The sequence below is a fragment of the Kogia breviceps genome, chromosome 4 (genome assembly GCF_026419965.1).
Source record: "Kogia breviceps isolate mKogBre1 chromosome 4, mKogBre1 haplotype 1, whole genome shotgun sequence".
NCBI classification, from domain to species: Eukaryota; Metazoa; Chordata; class Mammalia; order Artiodactyla; family Physeteridae; genus Kogia; species Kogia breviceps.
Genome location: NC_081313.1, coordinates 48,980,100 through 49,005,778, shown reverse-complemented (window position 1 = coordinate 49,005,778; position 25,679 = coordinate 48,980,100). Strand labels below are relative to the sequence as shown.

At 37.1% G+C, this 25,679-nt stretch overlaps 2 protein-coding genes across 6 annotated transcripts in view; both read right to left on the bottom strand.

Moving 5' to 3' along the window:
* The window catches only part of IPO11 (importin 11), a 246,493-nt gene that overhangs the window by 75,857 nt on the left and 144,957 nt on the right, over window positions 1–25,679 (bottom strand). The gene's annotated exons all lie outside the window — the stretch shown is intronic.
* On the bottom strand, window positions 14,931–17,687 carry LRRC70 (leucine rich repeat containing 70). The gene is made up of 2 exons (XM_059063544.2): window positions 17,478–17,687; window positions 14,931–16,978 (listed from the first exon to the last, which is right to left on the bottom strand). The coding sequence occupies exon 2, from the start codon at window positions 16,965–16,967 to the stop codon at window positions 15,072–15,074; it is 1,896 nt and encodes a 631-aa protein (XP_058919527.1). The 5' UTR covers window positions 16,968–16,978; window positions 17,478–17,687; the 3' UTR covers window positions 14,931–15,071.

Genomic DNA, 25,679 nt, shown 5'->3' with positions numbered 1-25,679 from the left:
ATTTACTGGCACACAAAATTATGCTAAAAATAACTGAATAAATTATAACTCATCTCCAGGGAACTAATAATATCATTCCTGCAAGGGACATACTGTGTTTCTCATACTGCATTAACATGAATAATTAAGTTTTAAAATGTTCAGTAAAGTAGTTCCCAAAGTCAACACAGTTTGGGTCATGTTTCCACCTTTGTAAAGTCAAAACCTTCTGTCTGTACTTTCAAGTGTGATCAGGTTTTAGAGAACTAAATCACCAGATGGGCAAAATAACCAATAGTTGTTATCATTCTGTTGCTTATTTTATTTTATTTTATTTTATTTTTTTATTTTGTGGTACGCGGGGCCTCTCACTGTTGTGGCCTCTCCCGTTGCAGAGCACAGGCTCCAGATGCGCAGGCTCAGCGGCCATGGCTCACGGGCCCAGCCGCTCTGCGGCATGTGGGATCTTCCTGGACCGGGGCACGAACCCGTGTCCCCTGCATCAGCAGGCGGACTCTCAACCAGTGCGCCACCAGGGAAGCCCCATTCTGTTGCATTTTAATGTGTATGTAACAACCTATTGCAAGAGTATATATTTTTGATATCACTATATATCTTTTGTATAAGAATTTTTAAAATCTCTCAAGAAAGAAACACACATACAGTCTGCCTTATCTGGTTCAGCGAGAAACAACATAGAAAAAGGTATTGGAGCGAACAGGCACATCAAAAGCTGCTCGACATTGTAATTATTAGAGAAATACAAATCGAAACTACAATGAGGTATCACCTCACATCAGTCAGAATGGCCATCATCAAAAAAGCTACAAACAATAAATGCTGGAGAGGGTGTGGAGAAAAGGGAACCCTCCTACACTGTTGGTGGGAATGTAAGTTGGTACAACCACTATGGAGAGCAGTATAGAGGTTCCTTAAAAAACTAAAAACAGGGCTTCCCTGGTGGTGCAGTGGTTGAGAGTCTGCTTGCTGATGCAGGGGACACGGGTTGGTGCCCCAGTCTGGGAGGATCCCACATGCCACGGAGCAGCTTGGGCCCTTGAGCCATGGCCGCTGAGCCTGTGCGTCCAGAGCCTGTGCTCCTCAACGGGAGAGGCCACAACAGTGAGAGGCCCACGTACCACAAAAAATTAAAAAAACTACAACTAAAAACAGAGCTACCCTATGACCCATGATTCCCACTCCTGGGCATACATCCAGAAAAGATGAAAACTCTAATCCAAAAAAATATATGCACCCTAATGTTCAGAGCAACATTATTCACAATAGCCAAGACACAGAAACAACCTAAATGTTCATCTGCAGATGAATGGATAAAGAAGATGTGGTACATATATATATACAATAGAATATTACTTAGCCATAAAAAAGAATGAAATAATGCTACTTGCAGCAACATGGATGGACCTGGAGACTGTCATACTATGTGAAGTAGGGTAAACAGAGAAAGACAAATATTACATGATATCACTTAATATGTGGAATCTTAAAAAATGATACAAAGGAACTTATTTACAGAACAGAAAGAGACTCACAGACATAGAAAACAAACTTATGGGTACCAAAGGGGAAAGGGGGGTAAGGAAAAATTAGGGATTTGGGATTAACAGATACACACAACTATATATAAAATAGATAAACAACAAGGACCTACTGTACAGCACAGGGAACTATATTCAATATCTTGTAATAACCTATAATGGAAAAGAATCTGAAAAAGAATATATATATGTGTATATATATGTGTATATACATATATATAACTGAATCACTTTGCTGTATAGCTGAAACACTGTAAACTACCTATATGTCAAACTTTTAAAAGTCATATTAAAGAAAATGATTTTTAAAAAGCATTAGAGGGTCTTCCCTGGTGGCGCAGTGGTTGAGAGTCCGCCTGCCAATGCAGGGGACACGGGCTCGTGCTCCGGTCCGGGAAGATCCCACATGCCGCAGAGCAGCTGGGCTGGTGACCCATGGCCGCTGAGCCTGCGCGTCCGGAGCCTGTGCTCCGCAACGGGAGAGGCCACAACAATGAGAGGCCCGCGTATCGCAAAAAAAAAAAAAAAACATTAGAAACCAAGATTGTGTACTAAAAGTTCAGCCACTCTCTGTCATTTCTCTAGGTGTTGGTCTTCTTGTCTGTGAAGTGAAGACTGGACTCGGGGATGGCAGATACATGGCGGGGAATACAGCCATTTTCCCTTCCCACTGCCGAGTAATTCGCCACTAATCCATCATAGCAAGCTAAGGCAGGCAGGACCTGACATTCCTTTTTAACAGAGCAGCATTCTGGATAGCTATCAACAACTGATCTCAATTAGTTGAAAAGGACAAAAGCCCTGTATTCTATAGCTTCCAAGGCTCTTTACCAGGCCTTTATGTCAGTATTATTTAGGGACAATCCACTCAGGCGGCTGCCTTCTCCTCTCGGATCACCTCTAAGATCAACCCCACACCTTCTAGGGCTAGAAATTTCCCAAGAAATCAATGGAATTTCTGAGTACTGTGTATTTTCTCAAAATGATTATGAATTTTCCTAACAGGTATCTGACAACCTATGTTTGACCATGTTCTATTATGTGTGTGAATGTTAATTATAAGGGAGTGTAGGAGAGAGAGAGATTTTAAAATGGTATAATTTGACAACCAGCTCATTTGTTTACAGGTTTGACTTCAAATTATCATATTGATCAATGCTGGGGCTACCAGCATGGTCACACATGTTTCTGAGGAGATGGTAAGAAGTTGTATCTTTGCCATAATTAGAAAATGATACAGCTCTACAGCACTGGGCCTCAATTCAGAGATGAACATTTACAGAATGAGCCTTGAAGGCTCAGAAAAGATTGTGATAAACCGCAGCATGGATAAGGTAAACTTCTGACTGCACAATTCTTGCCAAAGGCAGTAACTTCACCCCTTTCTCATAAATGATCAGATTATTTAGATGACACTGCTAGAACCAGAATGAAGCTTGAAAAGTTCTGAGAGAAATGTAATAGGTTCCGAAACCTGAGGTTTACAGAAAGCCAAAAGACAGCCTTAGTGAATGATTGACAAAAAGAAGTGTTAAAATCAAACTAAAGAAGAGATAAGGATACTCACAGAAGCAGACTGAAGATATAGGTCCAACCTCTGCTCTACCTGCACATGCTAGTCAGGAAGAAAGACTATGGTCCTGGCCCATGCTTATTCAGGCTCGGAGGAGAAGTCAGTCATGTGATCACTGTGATTCACACTCCTTCTCCCCCGCCCCCACCTCCAGCTGAATTTCTAGCTCTACCAAGTGAGAGGCTTAGACAGATGACTGTCTTGTAGGGGTGAAGAAGGGAGGTGAGGCAACCTCAGTCAGTCATTTTTTTCACTGAAATGTCACCCATGCTGCACAGAAAAGGACACAAGAGGCAGAGATCTAGCCTGGGGGAAAGCGGGGGGATAAGGGGGGATTAATTCCAGTAGACGGGAAACCATGCTTACCCTGGGGTACTGAGTAAGTGCCAGAGGAGGTGAGGCTTGGACTTCAAGTTCAGAAAAGGGGAAAATGACTATGGCACAGAGTAGAAAGGTGTGTAATCTAGCTTTGAATGAAAAGAGCTGACTGTAGAAAAGGAGATGGACTGAAGAAAAAGAGTGGAAAAGGAGATTCTATGCCACATTTTGGGATCAATAAAAGGAGACATTAAACAAAAATTATCTTCAGAGTATTCAATTTCAAAAAGCACTGAGAAGGATGCAATTCAATTACCACTCATTAAGCAGTTTGGGAAAAGCACCCCAAAATAATACAGGTAACAAAAAGCTAAAAGAGGCTTGTACTTTCCTGGCATACAGATGTTTAAAGAAAACAAGCATTAAGAAGTTATAAATTCTTTTCCTTCTTTTTAAAGTATTACAAAAATGTGTAAATGTTACATTTAAGAAGAAGCCTTTAAAATAAAAATTTTATAGACAGTATTCTTTATGATTCTTTTTGAATATTAAGCATTTGTTTCCCTTTTTATCCAAATACTCTCAACCCTGTACTTTATAAATTAAGAATAAATCTTGTTTTTTGTAATATACAATCTTTCTGAATTACATGCTTTAAAATGTAATTAAGACATCTAAAATGGAAACAATCAAAAGAGAGCTGGAAACCAGGAATGAAATAGCAATAGGTTTGGAGGAACAAAGGGAAGGAGAAAAGTCATTGTACTTTGATAATCTTATATACATTATTTCTTTAAATACAACAAGCCAGGAACTAGGTATTGTACTGTTTTTGTTTTTTTATGAAAAAGCTCAGTTTTTTCTTTTATATGTATTACATACTGGAGTTACGAGTAATACTTTATTAGAATTCTCAGTGTATCATCTCCTAATAGTAGTCTTCTCATGTACATCCATTCAAATCTGGTGGCTGGTATAATGTGGGAGAAGTAAAGGTAGCCAGAGAAAACCATGCAATTTTAAATCTCACTCAACTCTTAATTCTCCAAAATCAGTGCTTACCACGAAGTGGCAGTTCACATTAACTAGGGCACAGTAATCTAGTATCCCTGAAAGAGACAGCCAAACTCCATGCTAGTCTATACAATGGTCCCTCGATAACCATGGATGCTCAAGTCCCTTATACTATAAAATGGTGTAGCATGGTAGGCCCTCTGTATCCATGGATATGGAACCCGCAGTTTTCTACAGCACAGTAGAAAAAACAACATTCAGGAGCTTAAAGAAAAAACAAAGCACTGATTACTGATTATTCCAGTCAGAAGTTTATCTTGGTATACTCCCAAGAGCAGACTTCAGAAGACCGGCTTACTGAGTATTAATAAGAGGTGGATTTATACCAGGATACCAATTAACTCACGAAGAAAGAAGTGATTAGAGTAAGTGGTCATATTATCTAGGCCAATTTTTCCTGGTGTATAGGTCACCATGGTCAAGTTCATTCACTTTAATCAACATTTTATGAGCTCACAAAACATGTTAGACATCCTGATAGGCCCTGGGGATAAAAAAGATGGCCACCTCAGGGAACTTAGAAACTAAAGGACAAAGAAATGAAGCAACAAAAGAGATGTTCCTTTTTTGTTTTAAATCAGGTTACTATATCCTGAATAACTGACTTTCTCAATTTTACAGGTTTCTGACTTATTGGGTTGGCCAAAAAGTTCCTTCAGGTTTTACATAAAAATAAAAGACGCATTGTTCATTTTCACCAAGAATTTTATGGAACAACGTATTCACTGTTTTGTTCCACTACCTTCTGCCAGTTTTCAGGTAACTTCATAATTCCATCTTCCCAAAACTTTTTATCTTTTTGAGCAAAGAACCGTTCCAGGTGCCTTTTACAGTCTTCCAGAGAATTGAAATTTTTTCCATTAAGAGGATTTTGTAAAGACCAAAATAAATGGAAATCTAGAAGTGCAATGTCTGGTGAATAAGATGGATGAATCAGAACTTCCCAGCCAAGCTGTAACAGTTTTTGCCTGGTCATCAAAGAAACATGCAGTCTTGCGTTATCCTGATGGAAGACTGAGTTTTCTGTTGACTAATTCCAGACGCTTTTCATCGACTGCTGCTTTCAGTTGGGCTAATTAGGAGCAGTGCTTGTTGTAATTGTTTGGCTTTCCAGAAGAAGCCCAAATTAGAGGACTCCCAATTTCACCATATACACAACATCACGTTCTTTGGATGAAGACTGGCCTTTGGTGTGGTTGGTGGTGGTTCATTTCACCTGCCCCACGATCTCTTCCGTTCCACGTTATTCTACAGTATCCACTTTTCGCCACCTGTCACAATTTGTTTTAAAGACGGAACGTTTTCATTACGTTTAAGTAGAGAATCGCGTGTGGAAATACGGTCAAAAAGGTATTCTTTGCTTGGAACCCAAACGTCAAAGCGATTCATACAACCAAGCTGGTACAAACGATTTTCAATGCTTGATTTAGATATTTTGAGTATGTTGGCTATCTCCTGTGTGGTATAACGTTGATTGCTCTCAATTAATGTCTTGATTTGATCACTATCAACTTCAACTGGTCTACCTAACCATGGAGCATCGTCCAGCGAGAAATCTCCAGCACGAAACTTCACAAACAACTTTCGACACATTCAGTCAGTCACAGCACCTTCTCTATACACTGCAGAAATCGTTTTTTCATTTCAGCTGTTCTTACCTTTCTTGAAATAATACAGCATAATATGCCGAAAATGTTGTTTTTCTTCCATCTTCAATATTAAAATGGCTACAAAAATTCACCAATTTTGATTTTTTTTAATGCATGCTGATATGACAGCTGTCAGAATACAATTTAACAAAATTGTTTCAAATGAAGTTAAAGACAACTAAGCGCTATCTTATGGAAAAGACTGAATGAACCTTTTGGCCGACCCAGTATTTACTGGCTTAAGTCAGAGCATCCTGTTGTCTGATGGTGCTCATGAAGCACTGGCAAATTACTATTCTCTAATCCTCATCACTGGCCTCTAGAGACTGGATCATTCTACCACCACTTGAGATCTTAGAATTTTCAAGTTAACTTATCTTTTATTTATTGCATTAGGATAGATGCTTCTCCTAAAGGAATCCCAAATTTGATATAAACTTATTTTCATTTCACAATGCTAAATGGGACCCAAGTGATTCTATTCCTTATTATTGAGGGCTTCAAGGAGGTAAATGGGTGCCTTCTTTCCTTTTCTCCTTAATTTAAGAACTTTCAAGGGCTACTGAGAACCTCAGCAAGCTCTACTAAAACCACCTTTCCAAAGTGGTATTGAACTATTCTTCCTTTCACTGCTTTCAGGCATTAAGTCATCACCTCCTGAATACAGAAGTTTCTGACTCCAATAACTGCTTACTCCCTTCCTGCTCCTCACAATGTTCTCCCTTCCTTTTTCTATTCAATGTATAATTCACATTTTCTTCACGAAGTCTTCCCTGACCACTCTTTACCTCACTGTAATTGAGCACTCTGTCCTTTGAATTTCCAATAGCATAAAACCTCTGCACTACTCATTTGGCGTGCTACTCATGTGGCACCTTTTTTATTACTTTCTTACTTTCTTCTTATGTCCTTTAATTTTTCATGCCTGCATGCCTGCTCTCCCTAAGATGGTACGTAACATGAAGCAGAGCCCATGTATTATGTTTATTTCTTTATGTCCCTTAGGGTAACATTATGCATCATGTGAACACACAATAAATAATCATAGGAATTTATGATCCCCAAAGCTCGAAAACTGCCCTCCCTATTTTTTTTAAAAAAATATTATTTTTACTTATTTCTTTTTAAAATTACAAGTATAGGTAACTAAGTTGTAGATAACATATTACAATTGATTAGTCTACACCTGACATTAGGCAGAAAATAGAACAGAAGGTGGCTGTGTTGGAATCTACATCTGAAACATTCATCTTAGAAAATGCAAGGAAAGTTTAACATCAAGGATGAAAGGAGAGAATAAAAGTAAAACTGAAGGGCAAGAAGTATTAGTAATCTTCCTTTCTACCTATCACACTTTTCCTTTTCTTATTTTACATACTTGGTTGATACATTAATTTATTTGCATAGACCAGAGGTACAACTACGCTACAGAAAGAAGACCGGCCATTTTAAACATCTGCTTGTTTTGTTCTTCAGGTATATGGTAAGTGATGTTCTACATATATACAGACACAAACAATAAATAAGTAGGTGAGAGCATTAAAAATTTTACTCAGTGGGTAAAGACCATCTGATCATTTAAAACAATTCCACATAGTTTTTAGTAAACTTTTCTTCAGTTAAATGCACGTGAGTAAAACTACAGCTCTTAATCTTGACTTAGTATTTCCTAAAGGTATGACATTTTCGGGTGTGTAACAGTATCTGTAGATTACGTGAATTGCAGAAACCTCACGCAGAGTGATTTTTCTTTGCTTTTGAAAACTCTGTACTAAAGAAAAAAAAATTCATCTTTCTTGTGTTTTTCACCCAACTTAAAAAATTATGCTGGCTTAAAATTATTTGTCCTTTTGTATTACTATGAACCCAACCACAGGTGTTCAGAAAACAAAATGCCCCTAGAAAGATAGTGCAAAATTTTTAATCCCAAAGGCACAAATAAAAGAAATATTCTAATATGCATTTGGTTAGCCTAAACAATAAATATTAGGTTAAATGTGAACAGGACTCTAGTTTCTTTCCACTTATCCAATTTTTATTAGTATTTTTCTAGTAAGCATTTTATACTTCCAGTTTTTAGATTAACTGATCCATCATCATAGAGCCTGTGCCTTAAATAACTTCTCTGTAAGTGATGGATTTACACATTTACAACACATCTTCATTCCCTTGGGCCTTGGAGGAAAACAGGAATGCAGAGACACCAAATTTACAGTTACTTTTTCTGAACAGTTTTATAATTGAAAATTGATGATTTAAGTTTTTCATAGTGGCAAGCCCAAGAAAGAAAGAAATCAGAACTTCAGTCTCTTTAAAATTTTCTCTGCTCTAACCAGACAACAATTATACTATTTGTACACTGCACCTAATAATATCTGAACCCACTCACATCATTAAATCCTAAGTCAGAGGGTCAATGAAGTTAAGGTAACTTAAGAAAATAAGTTTTTAAGCACTAAAAGCCACAATCAAATAAAATTTCCTGTAAATTATACTTTTCTGCTTATATTAACAATATTAAGAACAGCAGTTTACTAAAAGAAAAAGGAAAACAATAAAAGCCTTGATTTATCGGTCTTATTCCACAATTCCTACCACACCGGAAGTTATAAAAGTGGTGACATTTACATTAAAATCAGGTTTTTCCCCTCTCTATTTTCCAGGACCTAGGCTGGAAATACTTCTGTCACTTAAATGGAAACATACATCCTTTCTATAGTTAATTCTCTACGTGGTCATGGAACAGTGTATGTATTAATAAATCTAGTTCCCTTGACAAATACTGGGCAAGGAAATAAAAAGTTCATAATGGAAGTTCACTAAGTTATTTTAAATTAAAGTTTATACAACAATCATCCTTACATATTATAAACCACTCCCCCAATTAACTTTTTTTCTTTTTTGACTGCATAGAGGTGGGGGGGGAAAAAAGCAAGCCGCTATCTTTAAGACAATAAGAAATAACTACAATGACCTATATATAGTGGGATGAAAAGAAACTGCCATATTATATGATTTACAAGAGGAAGACTATGCTTTAAGAAACACTGCTCAGTGAAGATATACTAAGGTTCCATTAAAAAGAAGATGATCAGAACTGTTTGGAAAAGACATTAGGCTGAAAAAACCCAATCAATGCTTATTGTCAAAGCTTATAGGAGTCACCTGACAAACTTTTTTTTTAAAGTGATACAAAAGAATTTAATAGAGATTTAGTAATTATGGGTATGGAGGCACGACCTCACCATTATAAATGGTGGACATTGTTGAAAACAGAGCTATACAAGTTATCACAAGGCAATCATGAACGTATATCTTCAGGATAAATGAGAAAAAGCCAACTTACTTAATGTTATTAAAGTTATATGAAAAGATACTTGTGGCTTAGAGTAAATTTCTGGAGAAGTGCTGTATGTCACACTGCTCAGACCAAAATGAAGATAATGTGCTCTGGAAAACAGTGTTACGTGATCAGAAGGGAAGTCTGTGATGATGAGAATACTGATGTCAAAGATTTGCATGAAGCATTTGAATAAAACTATCACGAAATAACAGGGGAAAAAATATCTCTATTTATATTATTTTAAAATATGTATGTGTAACTAAACTAACAATATAATAGGCATTTGACTATTTTGTTACAGCTTTGTAAATACAACATATTCAAGCTGACCAAAAACCTTATGTAGATTTTTCTTATAGGGAAAATGAGTTAAGTGCCTGCTATTTAGACCTTCCTCCTTCAGGCACACTACCAAATTCCTCCTAAATACTGCTAGCACTCACAATGACCTCTCTGAGCTTTGGAACCCTACTACATCTACATCCTCCTCATTCACTCTTGGCAGTCTCACAAGCATCTCTAACTTAAGGTAGCCAACACCAAACTTTTGAGTGCCTTCCCAACAAAAACAAAGCAAAACAAGATAGAAAATCAAAATCAGGCTCTCTTCCAGTTGTCCTTATCTGACTACAGAGCAATTCTAAGTACCCAGTGCCTCAGGCCAGAAATCTGGGATTCAGTTTTGACCTTTCTTCTCATTTACCCTGCCAAAACCCGATTTATCATCAAATTCTGTCACACTTATCTATGAAATTTTTCGACTTCTCTATATTCCTACTGTGAACAGTGTGCTGCAAGTCAATTCTGTCTCTACTTTGAACTACTGCATAACTTCCCACATGTGGACCCTTCCACTCTTTGCTTCTTCTAATTCATCCTCTACACAGTGCTCTTTTGCAAAATCTGATCACGTCTCCCTTGCTTTAAAGTAAGGGTTTACGCATGCTAACACATACATATGTAATCTAAAAAAAAAAAATGGTTCTGAAGAACCTAGGGGCAGGACAGGAATAAAGATGCAGATGTAGAGAACAGACTTGAGGACATGGGGAGGGGGAAGGGTAAGCTGGGACGAAGTGAGACAGTGGCATTGACATATATACACTACCAAATGTAAAAGAGATAGCTAGTGGGAAGCAGCCGCATAGCACAGGGAGATCAGCTCGGTGCTTTGTGACTACCTAGAGGGGTGGGATAGGGAGGGTGGGAGGGAGACGCAAGAGGGAGGGGATATGGGGATATATGTATATGTATAGCTGATTCACTTTGTTATACAGCAGAAACTATCACACCATTGTAAAGCAATTATACTCCAATAAAGATGTTAAAAAAATTTTAATAAATAAATAAAGTAAGCAAGGGTTTAACTTTTCAGTAACTTCCCATTACACACAAAAATCCAAACTCCTAATCATGGTTTACTCAGCCCCATCTGACCTGGTTGCTGCCTACGTCTCTCTGACCTCACCTAACTTTTCATACTACTCTCCAGCTATACCAGCCTTCTTTTTGACAAACACTTTCTTAGTCTTAGGACTTTCATGGAGGTATTCCATCTGCTAAGAATGCTATGGCCTGAATTTACCTGGTTAGTTGTATTTACAGTAGGAATAAAACTCCAGGAGGGTATGGTCCTTAATGGAAAAAAACTCAGATTTTTCCTTCCCAAGTAGGGAGAAACCCTGTTCTTCCCTACTATGTTTCTCTTCTGTGAGTCTTCTTTACTCACAGCACACTTTACTTCTGGTCACCAAATGTGTGGAAGATTTTCCCAACATGCCATTCTCTGTGACATCCGCTGGATGACCTACAATTTAACTCAATTCTAACACCATCTCCCTGGAGATAGTGTCAGATCCCACAAGTTAAGGTCTCAGACCCACAAGACTGAGCCACCCCCCAAGTCCCTCAGATGGCAAAGGTTCCAATGACTCCTCCCCAGGCTCAACTGACTTGTCAGAGAAATCACAGAATTCAGGGAAACATGTTTACCAGTTTACTAAAATATATGATAAAGAATACAGATGAATAGCCAGATGAAGAGCTACTGAGGGCAAGGTCTGGGAGGGTCCTGAGCACAGGTGCTTTGCTCCCTGTGGAGCTAGGGCGTATCACCCTTCCGATGTGGATGTGTTCCCCCATCTGGAAGCTCCTTGAACAGCCTACTATTGGGATTTTATGGAGAATTCCTTACATACATACTCAATTATTAACTCCATTTCCAGCTCATCTCCCCTCTGGGGAAGATGGGGCTTGTAGCTGCAAATTCCAAGCCTCTAATCATGGCTCAGTCTCTCTGGTGACCTCAATCTAGGAGCCCACCCCAGAGCTGCCTCGTCAGAACAAAGATGCTCCTAATGTTCTTATCACTTAGGAAATTACAACGGTTTCAGGAGCTCTGTGCCAAGAATCAGGGGTAGAGACCAATACATATTTTCTTCTTTTATCTCACAGGTCCCCATTCTAGAAGACAATGCCTTAGGAGGCTTTCCTAGATGAGAAGCACATGATTTAAGAAAAGGGGTTCTGAAAGCCAAAACATGAGGAAACTGAACTAGAACATAAAAATTTTTGCTCCATGGGAACTCAAACAAAATACAAAGAAAATGTGAACTTATGTATTAAGAATAGAATTAAGACTAGGAAGAGTATCAGAGAAGGTATCTGGCAAAAAGTCAGACTTTCCAAAGCCAATATCCAAACTAAGAACAGGCAAGGGTTTATGCTCAGATACTGGAAACTCAAGACATACGGGAAGACATGGAGATAAAAGGAAAGTATTGTATATTACAATTACACACTATTGACAATCAAAAAAACTACTTCCCACTAAAACATAGTGCCCTCTACTATGTCACATGATGCCTCAAGAGTCAGGAACAATGAAACAGGGCACGTTTGGACCAGCAGAACGCATACTATCCATTCCTTTCATTCATGCTGCTTTCACCATATTTATCTTTTAACCCACAGGGCTTCTCACATTAAAGTATGCAGCCACAAGAGCCTACCAACTTCAGTAGAGTGATGACTAGAGATAGAGGGCACTTTTAAAAAACGATACTTGAGACAGTATAATACTGAAAACCACGGGCCCATCACCTTGTTAATATTGCTCCATAACTGAAATCATTAACAAACTCGATAATAATTTGAGACAACTGCTGCATATCCCTCCCCACTCACCTAAGGCCTTATCAGTAAGCCCAATAACAGAAAAGAAAAATAAATGTTTTAATGAGAAACAAAATGGGCCTTCTCAGGAGAAAAAAAATTAAGTTACTATTCAGTAGGCAATGCATAAAAACAAAGTCTAACCAGTAAACAAAACAACCTTCTCTTTGGTTTCACATACCCCATTCTCTTTCCTCTTAGTCCAGAGCAGCACAACATATTACAAGTCCATGCATACTTTTTTTCCAGTCTGGCCCAGTAACAGAAGACAAGCAAGGAGTGGGATCCTTCTAACAAGAAAGAACAAGAAGTACAACAGGATGTGGGGAAGTGCATGAGGGACCAACTTGGTAGGAAGACCTAAAATCAAAGCTCATTTTTCAGAACGTTGTAAAAGGTTTCCAGGCTTTCTTTTCCCATTTTGGCAATGCTTAAAAACAAATATGGCAAATTCTACTGTTTTTGTTGTGGTGTGGGTAAGAAAATGGAGTGAAAATGCCCTTATTACATGTGGGTCCCCCTCCACCTTAAAGCCTAAACACTTGATATTTCTATAATTCTTAAGTTCAAGAAATGTCCACATATATGTTATGTTTGAATGTTCTATTTCTTGAGCTAAGTAGTGATTAAAACAGGTGTATTTACTTCTGTATGTGGTTTATAAATAAACAAGAGTTTTCTAAAATGTTGCCTATAGTCTAAGGGCAAATATTTTCCAAAAACCTAACATCTGATTTCTCCCTCACCTGCCATGCCTCTGCCAATCACCAAGGCACCTTCCAAAGTAGCTCTAGAACCCATCCATCCTCTCTGTCACCACCCCAGTCCAGGGATCCAGCATCTCTCCCATGAATCAGTGATTACTCCATGGGAGATTCAGATTAATCCTGTTTCTAGTCTTGTTCCTTCCAGAAAGAGTGCACTTCCAGTTTGTATTTGCCATATGCTAAACGTTTAAAAGAATCCTTGGGCTTCCCTGGTGGCGCAGTGGTTGAGAATCCGCCTGCCCATGCAGGGAACACGGGTTCGTGCCTCGGTCTGGGAAGATGACACATGCCGCGGAGCGGCTGGGCCCGTGAGCCTGCGCGTCCGGAGCCTGTGCTCCGCAACGGGAGAGGCCACAACAGTGAGAGGCCCGCCTATCACAAAAAAAAAAAAAAAAAAAAAAAAAAGAATCCTTGGGACTTCCCTGGTGGCTCAGTGGTTAAGAATCCGCCTGCCAATGCAGGGGACACGGGTTCGAGCCCTGGTCCGGGAAGATCCCACAGGCCACGGAGCAACTAAGCCCGTGCGCCACAACTACTGAACCTGTGCTCTAGAGCCCACAAGCCACAACTACTGAAGCCCACGTGCCTAGAGCCTGTGCTCTGCAACAAGAGAAGCCACCGCAATGAGAAGCCTGAGCACCACAATGAAGAGTAGCCACCAATCACCACAACTAGAGAAAGCCCGCATGCAGCAACAAAGACCCAGTGCAGCCATAAATAAATAAATAAATAAATTTATTTTTAAAAAAAGAATCCTTGAATGTGTAGCCAAACAGCAGCATTTCGTTCCCTTAACAATGCTTAAAATCCTTCCATGGTTCCCTGCTGGCCTAGGGAAAAACATGAATTTACAACATCCTTCATCCTCTGATTTCTCTCTCTAGCTGCAAATCTCATAATACCACCCACAACTCCAGTTGGACTGAATTTTAATTCCTGGAAAGCAGCATTCTATTTCTTCAACCCTCTACCTACTAATCAGCTCTCTTTCGCTGGGCTAATTTCCACTTATCCTTTGCAATCCAGTTTCAATGTCACTTTTCTCATAAAGCTATCTCTCACCTCCACATATGTTATACAAGACAGTACCTTCAAGTGCAGTATTCACCATACTGTACAATAACCATGTGTGTCCTCCTCTACATTTCAAGCTCTACTGAGAATAGGAACCGTGTCCATGCTATTCACAATTATAACCCTAGCTCCCAGGCAGCAGTATAGTATAAAATTAAAAGCATGGGCTCTGGAATCAGACAGATCTAAGAAGTGTCACAAGCTGTGAGAATTTGGGACAGTTTCTTAAACTCCCTCTGCCTAAGTTTCCTTACCTGTAAAATGTAGATAGTACTACCTTACAAGGCTTTTTAAGGATTAAATGTTATACATGAAGTATTTAGCATAGTGCTTGGTACACAGAAACATCAGTTATTATTAATTACTTAATACAGTGCTTATCAAAGAAAATATTTGCTGAATGAATACAGTATTCACAAATTATTAAAAACATGTATTTATTAATGCTAAGCTCATATAATTCATTATATATCCAAATAAAGTCTATAATTCTATAAGGATGCTTCAGTTTTATTCATGTCCATGACACTGAGGTTTTCTTATAGTCAATATTCAGTTGAATTATAAAGCAGAATGTTCAAAGAGAATGACCTGTGCCTCACTTTCAGGAACAATTTGTTTATGAAGTCGAATCTGCTCCAAACCAGGGCATTCTAGAGAATTTTGGGAAGTGTTACAGATTGAAGCTGTTACATTATACCTTGCTGACTGATAAAAGCTGTAGTATTCAAGTCTATTTTCCCCTGAGTTTTCTGGTGCCTTTAGTTTTTGTTTAAACTGAACAACTTTGTAGATCAAAAAAACAATTAAAACACAAGCTAAAATAAAAAAAGCTAGCAAAATGTCAAAAGCCTCATTCAACTTTTCAACTTCTTGTGTACAAATTAGAGATGTTTTCCCTGACACCGAAGCAGCATCAAGTGGTAGAGCACTGTTTTTTTCCAAGTTCAAGTTAACAGAAGAAGTAAGCTGTATTTGCACAGGTAACACTGCAGTAGTCTCTAATGGATTACCAAAGGTAGTTTCTTGAAAAAATCTACTGGCAGGTGAAGTACGAATTCGTTCCCAGAAAGTAACACTCTCAGTGTTTTCCAAATGTTTCCCATTTGTGGTTATTTTATGCCAGGCCATCATTAATGCAGTGGTCTTGTGATGAATATGAAGAGATTTTATAGCCCAAGCTCTGGATACATTTGTTGAAGATGTAACGCAATTTGTAAAGTCAGTCCATTTAATATAATGCAATGCTCTGCCACGCATGGATGGGGGATTCTGACAATAGATGTTTAGAGTAATGGCTGAAGATGCTAACCAGTCGCGAAGACCCAATAGTTTGCAGTTACATTCCCAAGGATTAGAATTTGCCTGAAGATGAGTCAATGAAGACAATGGCTTAAGGACCCTTGGATGTAAGTCTGTAAGATTATTAAATGACAGGTTAAGAATCTTCAAAGATGCTCCCATGTTTTCAAATGTATCATTATCAATGCTGATTATTCTGTTTCTATCTAACTTAAGATAAATTAAATTCTTTAACAAGCTAAATGTGTCAGAATTTAAATTTTCTAAATTATTATGACTTAAGATCAAATATTTAAGATTACTAATTCCACTAAACCCATGCCTAGTAACATTTTTAATTCTTGAATTTTTCAGGAGGAGATACTCCAAGTTGACAAGTCCTTTAAATGCAAAGGGCTGTATTGCTTCAATACGGTTATGAGACAAAGAAAGTCTTTTAAGACTCTGAAGAACTTCAAAAGCATTTGATGGTACTTTTGTTAAATTATTACCTTCTAGATACAAACAATCCAGGTTTCCAAGGTGTTGAAAGCCTGAGTCTGATATCCTCAAAATTTTATTGTTTGATAAATCAAGTATCCGAAGAGCAATCATACCAACAAACGTACCACTCCCGAGGACAGTGAGGCGATTTCTTTGTAGATTTAAGTACTGAACTGAAACTAGATCATGAAATACTCCTCTTGGAACAAACGATACTTGATTAGACTGTAAATATAAATTACGAAGATTGGAAAGTCCCTCAAATATTCCAGGATCCAAGCGTTTTATAAAATTATTATTCAGATATAGAAAATATAGCTGCCTCAAATGAACAAAAGCTTTTGGATATACATACACAATGCTAGAATTATCTAAATACAACGCTACAAGAGAATGAAGTCCAGTTAATTCACTTTCATTTATATGAGATATATTATTTCCAGTCAGATATAGAAAAACTGTACTTTCAGGAAAATTCTTAGGAATGCTTGAAAGGCCTAAGTTACGGCAGTTAATTTGTCTCCCAGTGCAGAGCTGGCAAACAGACGAACATCCAAGTATCTCTTTATGGAATAATAACACAAGATAACAGGTAACAAGCAGAAACAGTCGTAGGCAAGGCAAAGAAAAACGTACTCCACACATAGCCCTGTTCTTGGTTTTTCTGTTCATATCAAAATTGGCTATAAAAAGAAAAGGTAAAACTTTAAATCATCAAAAAGTTCTTTAAATGAAAGTTTTATAATACTAGAAATTCTATACTCTATTTTATTTTATAAGGATCAGCCATAATACTAAATATCATGAATCATACTATGGTGATAGCATAAAACAGTAAGGCTGAAATACGTTCTAGAATTATTAGCACCTCCATCCACTGTTAACCCACTGTTTGAAAAATGACAATTCAAATTTAATGAACTGCAAAATAAAATGTTTGCTAAGTTAAATATTACAACTGACTATAACTAAAGTGACAAATGATGATGCAGGGATAAAGATCTTTGGATATAATACGCTCCTTTATCAACTTAAAGTCTAATATCAATTAAACAACATTATAATTTAGGAATTATACACATTCATTACAGAACAATTAAACTCCCTTTAAACTACAGGTTTTTACAAACCAAATTATTTTTTGTTTCAGCTAAAAGTTCATATTTAAATAAATAATCTTACCAAGAACAGGAAACTCATATTATTAACACTCAGCTGATTCAAGTAAAGGTTTTCTTTCTATATCTGAAGAGCGACATTTCTAAACTCCATTTCTTTTGTGGCACTGTTGACCTCCACCCCTCCACCTCTTTTTTTTTTTTTTTAAGTCACAATTTGCTCAGGAAACACCACTCTTCACATTGGTTCCTCCACACTCAGTGTGTAAAACAGAGGTTGCCATGGATACAGGAAACTGAGAGACAGGAAATAATGTTATCTGTGTTTCAGAAGTATTGTTAAAAGGAAATCTCAGGAACTTATTTTTTCAGAATGCAGTTAACTTGAGTTTTCTTAACGCACAAACCTAAATATTTCATTTTAAAAGTATTTTTTAAACATGAAAATTTTAAATATTCAGAACAAACTCTGAATACATAACAACAAATAGCTATCGAATGGAAAAAGCAAGTTGAAATAAGATGTAAATAGAGTAATGTAACTTTTGTGAATTTTTTAAATGCATAGAATATTTATATTTGTATTGTTTTGAATATACAGTAGAGACTTCAATTTTGCTTTATTCCTTACAAAAAAACAGGTAGCAAATACAAGTAATTTAGGACAATGAACTTGACAGATGCTGTTCTTTTGTGCTCTTCTTTTTTAATTTTAAAAATTTGGTGCATATAAAGTATTGAATACAACCAATTAGTACCTTAATATATTAAGGTATATGCCTTGAGTCGTAGAATGATATCAGGTTGCATATCAAGTTACTGACAAAGGTTATCTTTGACAAGAAAAGTTGAGGAGTGAAAGAAGCCCTTTAATGACTTTTGACCATATATATACATCTGAATTAACCTGAATTTTTTACAATGAAAATGTATCTGTGTAAATGTAATATTTTAAAGGATTTAAAGAGTTAACTATAAACTGTATATATTACACATTGTTTAGTCATTAATCTTCCAAAAACCTGACTGCTTAGACTTTCTAATTCTGACATTTATTAATATTACTAATACCCTGACAATGTACTTAAAATATCAGTATATATAATTGTATACTATAACTCCCTTTTGATATTAAAGCAGCTTTATTTCACATCAACTACTTCAGATAATAATATAAATTATTTCCATATTAATATTTTGTATAATCCCCAGCACTTTCTTTCAATTACAATAAAAAATCTGAGGTGCATACTAGATAACAGATCTTTATCAAAATGACTTACAAATCTCACAGCTATCCTTTGTGGCTGGCTATTGTTGCTGCTATTTTATAAACACAGAAATTAGAAAACAACAACCAAAAAACCAAATGACAGAGAAATGACATAAATTAGAGGTAAAGATGAAACAAGAGCTAGGTTTTTCAAGTTCATTTTGTTTCATATTTTCAATAATATACAAAGCATAATGACGTATGTCTCAGATTTTTTTCAACTGTGTCATACAACTTAAAGAATTATGATAGGGTTCAGGACATGGTACCCCAAAATATAGCACCTTGGCATACTGAATACTTTAAGCTGAAGGAGTTTGAGCATACAGCATGAGCAGGAAGTTCTCTCTCTGACCTCTCCCACCCCCAGCCACACCCCCATACTCCCTGCCCTTGTCCCCCAAAAGAAGTCATTAAACCCTCAAGTGAGAAGTGCCCTCCCTATAATGGGAGGAAAATCCTTATCTCCAAAGACAAGAAGACTCAGAAGAATACAAACAAATGGGACTTGTAAAATTTCCCCTGGTTTATTATACTTACCTCATACCCTTTACCCTATCATATCTTTCCATGACTTGCCATTCTACATCAAACCCAGTGTAAAAACACACAGGTTTAACAGTTTCTTTGAGTCTTCATTTCCTTATGAAGACTCACTCCCATGACATGTAAAATGTACATTAAATTTGTATGCTTTAATCCTGTTGTCTTCTCTTTCTCAGTTTAATTTTCAGACCCAGCCAGGGACCCTAAGAGAGTCAAGGAAAACTTTTTACTCTCCTACAGTCTAGAGAAAGTCAGAGAAATTGGTCCATTGAAATCAAAATAAAATTTAAAGAGGGTAAACTACAAGGTAAGAAGATCAGAACATTCATTAATTAATTTTGTCCTCTGTTCTAGAAATATCCAAAGCAGACAAAAATATTGATTCTTACTAGATCTTGAAGTAAAGATCTGTTCATCTAGGAGTTGCTGCTCTTAGAGACAAGTGATCACTACTAAAGAAGACTGCAGAAATCAAAACATGAAAAAAGTTGATGCAGGGAAAGAATCCAGAGACCTCTTCATCTTTCTTGCTATGAGCACATCACTAATTAGTGGCAAAAGTGCCCACTCAAGGTTTAGATAAGAACTCAAGTTTCCCAGCTTCCCACTGCACTTACCGGAGGGTACATTTCCCTGTGCTTTAAATACTTTCATTTCACAGTAATCTGTATTATTTAGGTAATTTTAAATCCTCTTATGAGCTTTAAGTTCTATAACATGTTTAATAACATCTTCATGTTATCTTCAATGCATAATAATTCTCCCCAACTGAATTGTGACATTCTGAATTTGCTCTGGAATAATACATCAAAATGGTTCCTCATATCCCTTTTCTCATTCCTATTAATATTCATTAGAACTATTTCTGAACACTAAGCCTCCTAAGTAGGCATCCTCCGTTTTCTTTCCAGGAGAATGGCTCACTAAATTATTTCTCTCTCATTCTTATTGCTAAACTTCTTTTGTACTATCTCTATCTTTAAATAATCTCATGCCTTAAGTTTCAACACTTATCTATTTCCTTTCCATTCAGCAATTCCATCACAAGTACAAAAATACAAAAATAAGAGGAAAACTGTTCTATTACCATTTTTTACATATATGCCATCTGCATTATTTAGACATATAGCGTCTATGTTTAAACCAATCAAGATGGGTTTACATCTAAAGAATGGTTTACAACAGCAGTTACTGATTTTACTATGGATCTTAAAAATTACTTATAGATCCTAAAATCAAAAGAATCAAAACTTGAAATGGGGTTTACAATAAAAATTAGTCCAGTAACAATAAAAAATATTATCCTTTTGCTCAATGTAGGGGAAAATTTTAATGAGGAGCAGTAACTCAATACAGATTGCTTAACAGTTGCCAGGAAAAACAAAAAAAAAGAATCACACTGCGGAGAAATCGGACAACATCTTGACCAGAACTGACATGAGTAATGAGAAGCAGGTAGATACCATGTACTGCTAGATGTGATATTTCAAGAAGAACATATCGCTTATGTAATACTCCAACCAGGGATGATTAACCTGGATCTAATCATGAGGAAATATCAGACAAACCCCAAATGAGGAACATTCTGGGAGAGAGTAAGGGAGGAAGAAAGGGAGAGAAGGAGACAGAGTAGAATTATATTTTTCAAAAATGTTAGTCATAAGTGAGAAAGACTCAGGAAATGACATTACAGTGTAAAAGAGACCACAAAGACATGACGACTAAAAGCTCAAGTATTTAGGAGTAAAAGGCCATGATTGATGCAATTTACACAAATGGTTCAAAAATAAAGCACAATGTATGGTTGGTGTGTGTGTGTTGGTGCATGTGTGTAATGTCTATATACACACACATAGAGACAGAGAGAATAAGAGACGGAAAGACAGAGAGAGGACACATGCTAACAAGTCCAGGCTGTCATGCTCATGGAACTTACTGCGAAAGTCATTAAAATGTACTAGAGGGACTTCCCTTGTGGTCCAGTGGTTAAAACTCAACCTTCCAATGCAGGGGGTGCAGGTTCAATTCCTGGTCAGGGAACTAAGATCCTACATGCCCCACAGTGTGGCCCTCTGCCAAAAATAAAAATGTGCTAGATACCCAAATGTCCTTCAATGGCTGAAGTGGTACCATCCATACAATGGAATACTACTCAGCAATAAAATAAGAACATTCTAGTAACATACACAATAGCTTGGATGGATTTAAAAGACATTATATTTCAAAAGGATATATACTGCCTGATTCCATTTATATGACATTCTCAAAAAGACAACATTATAGTGAAAGAGAACAGATCAGTGGTTGCCAGGAGTTTAAGGGTCAAGGGGAGGATGACTTTCCTAAAGCATATAGCAAAAGGGAGTTTCCTCAGGTGATAAAATTGTTCCTTGTATTCTAATTGTGGTGATGTTTTCACAAATCTACATGTGTAAAAATTTAGAGTAGTGTATACCCCCCAAAAAAAGTCAAATTTACTCTATGTAAATTAATAAATAACAGTTTTTAAATCCTCTTATTTTCAAATACAAATATAAATATTTGTGGGTAAAAAACAAAATCTAGATAGACACTTGTTTGATTTACAATCAGGACCAGTTTTACAAAGGAGAAATAAAGAGTACTTTGAACGGAGAATAGGGAACCCTCCTACACTGTTGGTGGGAATGTATATTGGTACACCCACTGTTGAGAACAGTACGGATGTTCCTTAAAAAACTAAAAATAGAGCTGCTATATGATTCTGCAATCCCACTCCTGGGAAAAGATGAAAACTCTAATTTGAAAAGATACATGCACCCCAATGTTCATAACAGCACTATTCACAGTAGCCAAGACATGGAAGCAATCTAAGTGTACATCAACAGATGAATGGATAAAGAAGATGTGGGGTATGTGTGTACACACACACACACACACACACACACACACACACACACACACACACAGAGGAATATTACTCAGCCGTAAAAAAGAATGAAATATTACCATTTGCACCAACATGGATGGACCTAGAGATTATCATACTAAGTGAAGTAAGTCAAAGACAAATATTATAAAGATATCACTTATATGTGGAATCTAAAACATGATAAAAATGAACTTATTTACAAAACAGTCTCAAAGACACAGAAAACAAACTTATGAATACCAAAGGGGAAAGAGGGGGGCTGAGGGATAAATTAGGAGTATGGGATTAAATAGGTACACCACTATATGTAAAATAGATAAATAACAAGGATTTACTGTATAGCACAGGGAACTATATTCAATATCTTGTAATAACCTATAATGGAAAAGAATTTGAAGCTGTACACCTGAAACTAACACAATATTGCAAATTAACTACAGTTCAATAAAAAAAAGAGAGAGTGCTTTGAAGGTACTGAAAAGCATGCCAATTTACAGAATTTGTCAAAATTCTTATCAAAGAAGCTTAGGATAGTCCAAACACAGAGAGACTAGCCAGCAAGACTGGTGCAGAATGACTGAGTAGGATGAGATAAGACTCAGGAAGTAAGCCAAAAATTTGGCAGACCCTGTAGGACAAGTTACTGCATGGAAGCCACTGAAGAGTTCTCAAGTAGGAGAGGGAAAAGATCATTTTTGCTTTTAAAAAAAATGGTTCTGTCTTCTCTGTGAAATACGACTTGGAGGAGATATGAAATCAGTTTAGGAGACTAAAGCAGCAGTCCAGGAAGAAGAAGAAGATAGCTTCTATAAAGATGGTGGAAGTGGAAATGGAGGCTATGGATCTGAGATACATTTATAGGTCTAGTTAACAGCTTTGGTGATGGATTAAACATGGGAAGTTTCTGACAAGAGTAATAGGGTGTACAGAAGTATCCAAGACCAAGAGGAGCATAGTGCATTGGTTATCTCACCTCCATCAAATGTATCCAATTCAATAACATTACTGAGAACCTACTATGTGTCAGGCATTGTGCTAGACTATAAGGATACTAAAGATAAACAAAATCCTGGTCCCTGATCTCAAGCAGCTCAAGATACCCTGAGAGAGAATAAATGTTCAATGGAGATACTCATTTTAACAATATCCTTTCTGACCATGTAAGGTATTCTTTAAGCAAGTATCCTATGTTTAGTGTTAAACAGGGGGAAAAAATGTGTACAACATTATCATCATCACAGGCAAAATTTATTTACTGAGCATATACTACTTCCCAGGAATTGCTCTAAGTATTTTAAACGTATTAGCTGACTCAACATACAAAATAATCCAACAGTTTAGTTCCATTTTATAGATAAGGAAAGAGACAGAGATAGGTTAAGTACTTTGCTCAAGGTCACACAGTGAATTTTAAGAGAGAGAATTCACATCTACCCAGTATGGCTCCAGAGCCTGGACCTTTAAGCCCTTCACTATATCTCAACACATGGGTCTAACTTCTAAAACGCCAAGGAGGTAAAATACAGAAAGTAGAAATAGACAAGTAATCCAAAATAAAAGATGCATGATTCAGTCAAAAAATTTCAAGGAGGCAGAAATCACTTTTAGACATAGAAATTGGAAAGAGTTTTGACAAATGAAAAACTGAGAGATAAAGAAATATCATAGGAGAGCAAATGATATCATGAGCCAATAAAACTGTACCTTTAACTACCTCAAACTCTACCCTCTTTCTCCAGTTTCCCTTCAACCTAACAGACTGAACTCCAAATATTTTTCTCTGGTCTATAATAGATAAGGGGGTTTAAGGGCCATCACTGAGGAATGTTAAGAGTAGCAAATACAAACTAAGGGTCAACTCTATACAACCACTTTGTAAAGAGTAGTCAACAAAAGCTTCTTCCTGGGTTGAAATACCTGTCAATTCCTGAAAAGTGAAATGGAGGCAACAACAATAATGAAAAGAATAATGAGTAAGTGCTTGCATGTGTGCCCAAGGGATATGCATGAAATAGCTGCAGGGAGATAAGAGTCTTTCCTCAAATGGTGGCATTGGTGACATTTGGACAGACTGAATAGGGGAAGGACTCAGAGTAAATGAGGGAAAGCCTCAGGAAAGCCTAAGATGGTACCTTCACACGCTTGGTCAAAATGACTGATGTGGTAACATTAATAGTGGTAGCAGCGTTATTGATAGATAGTAGCAATGATTGATAGAGTAACACTCAATCATTTTGTAAGCAGCTTTTGGCAGGAAAGCGCTCTCTGCAGGAGGCCCCTTTTGCCACTTTAGCAGAGCTATATTGTCACTAACCTTAAACCAGGCACTCCCATGCTCTACTCATCTCCAGCCCTAGCACACCTTTCAAATCTTTTGATCACACAATACCCTGCCTAACCTGTTGGTTCTTTCCATAGATCAAAGAAGTAGAAATGAAGATAAATAATTAACAGATGACCAGATCTCTTTCCCAGCTTCCCCTTCACTAATCTTACGAGCAAACTGTGTGAACAAGATAGAATCTAAAGAAAGATCACAAGAAGCCAACAAGCTGGCAAGCAGGGAAAGATGGCGATGACTCTGACCCCAAATCTCAGTGATTAACTGAGATTACTTCCCCTTTTTCTCTTTAAAAACTTTCACGGCCAAGCAGAAACTTCAGAGTTGGTTTGGGGACACAAGGCCATCTTCCCCCCAGATTGCCAGCTTTCTGGTTAAAAGCAATGCTTTCCATTTCTACCAAGACTTGCCTCTTGAGTATTGATTTCTGAGTGGTGAGCAGCCAGACCTGTTTGGTAACAATTTACTGAGCAGTCATATGCATTACACTTTAATAGGCATTAAATATACGTTCTCCAATTTATCCTAATAATGACCCACAGGTACTAGTTTTAAATGCCTCACTGTTGAAACATGAGAAAACTGAGGCCCAGAGAGGAAAAAGTGGCCCAGTGTCACACAAAATAGTAGGTAGAGCATGCATCTCAAGCTAAATTTACCTTTCCTCTCCATCACACTGTGTCTTTTTCTCTCTGAGACTCTTAGAGTAAAAGCAGAAGCCCAAGGAAAAGAATCCAAAAGGTAAGATGCTCCTCAAGCTATGAAAGTATTTACCTACACAGGAAAAATCAGAAAGTACACAGGATTCATGAAAGAAAAAGTCGAAAGACTTTTTTCTATTCCTTAGTTTTTATCCCCTTGTTGAAACTAGCTACTCTGTAAAAATTATTTTTCTATATTGTTTCAGGGCCTAGACCCAATCAATACCTCATTCTCAATCAGAATCTTCTCTTATTCTCATTAAACAGTTTAAGGTCCTGAAACTTCAAAGCAATCCTAGTTCACTCACAGTATTGCTTTCTTGGGTTATCTGTTTAAAAGAAGCTTGATGCCATACAATGGTTGGTGACTAGTTAACATTACCCATGGTTTATAAGATGACTGCCACATTATCAAAAGTTTGTCAGAAGCCCTTATCTAATTTATAGACAGTGCGCTGGTCCTAGATGTGAGGAGAGCATTAAGAATGTAGTCC

Coding starts and splice junctions, on each gene's coding strand:
- LRRC70 (XM_059063544.2), bottom strand. CDS start 16,967: ATGAACAGAAAAACCAAGAACAGGGCTATGTGTGGAGTACGTTTTTCT.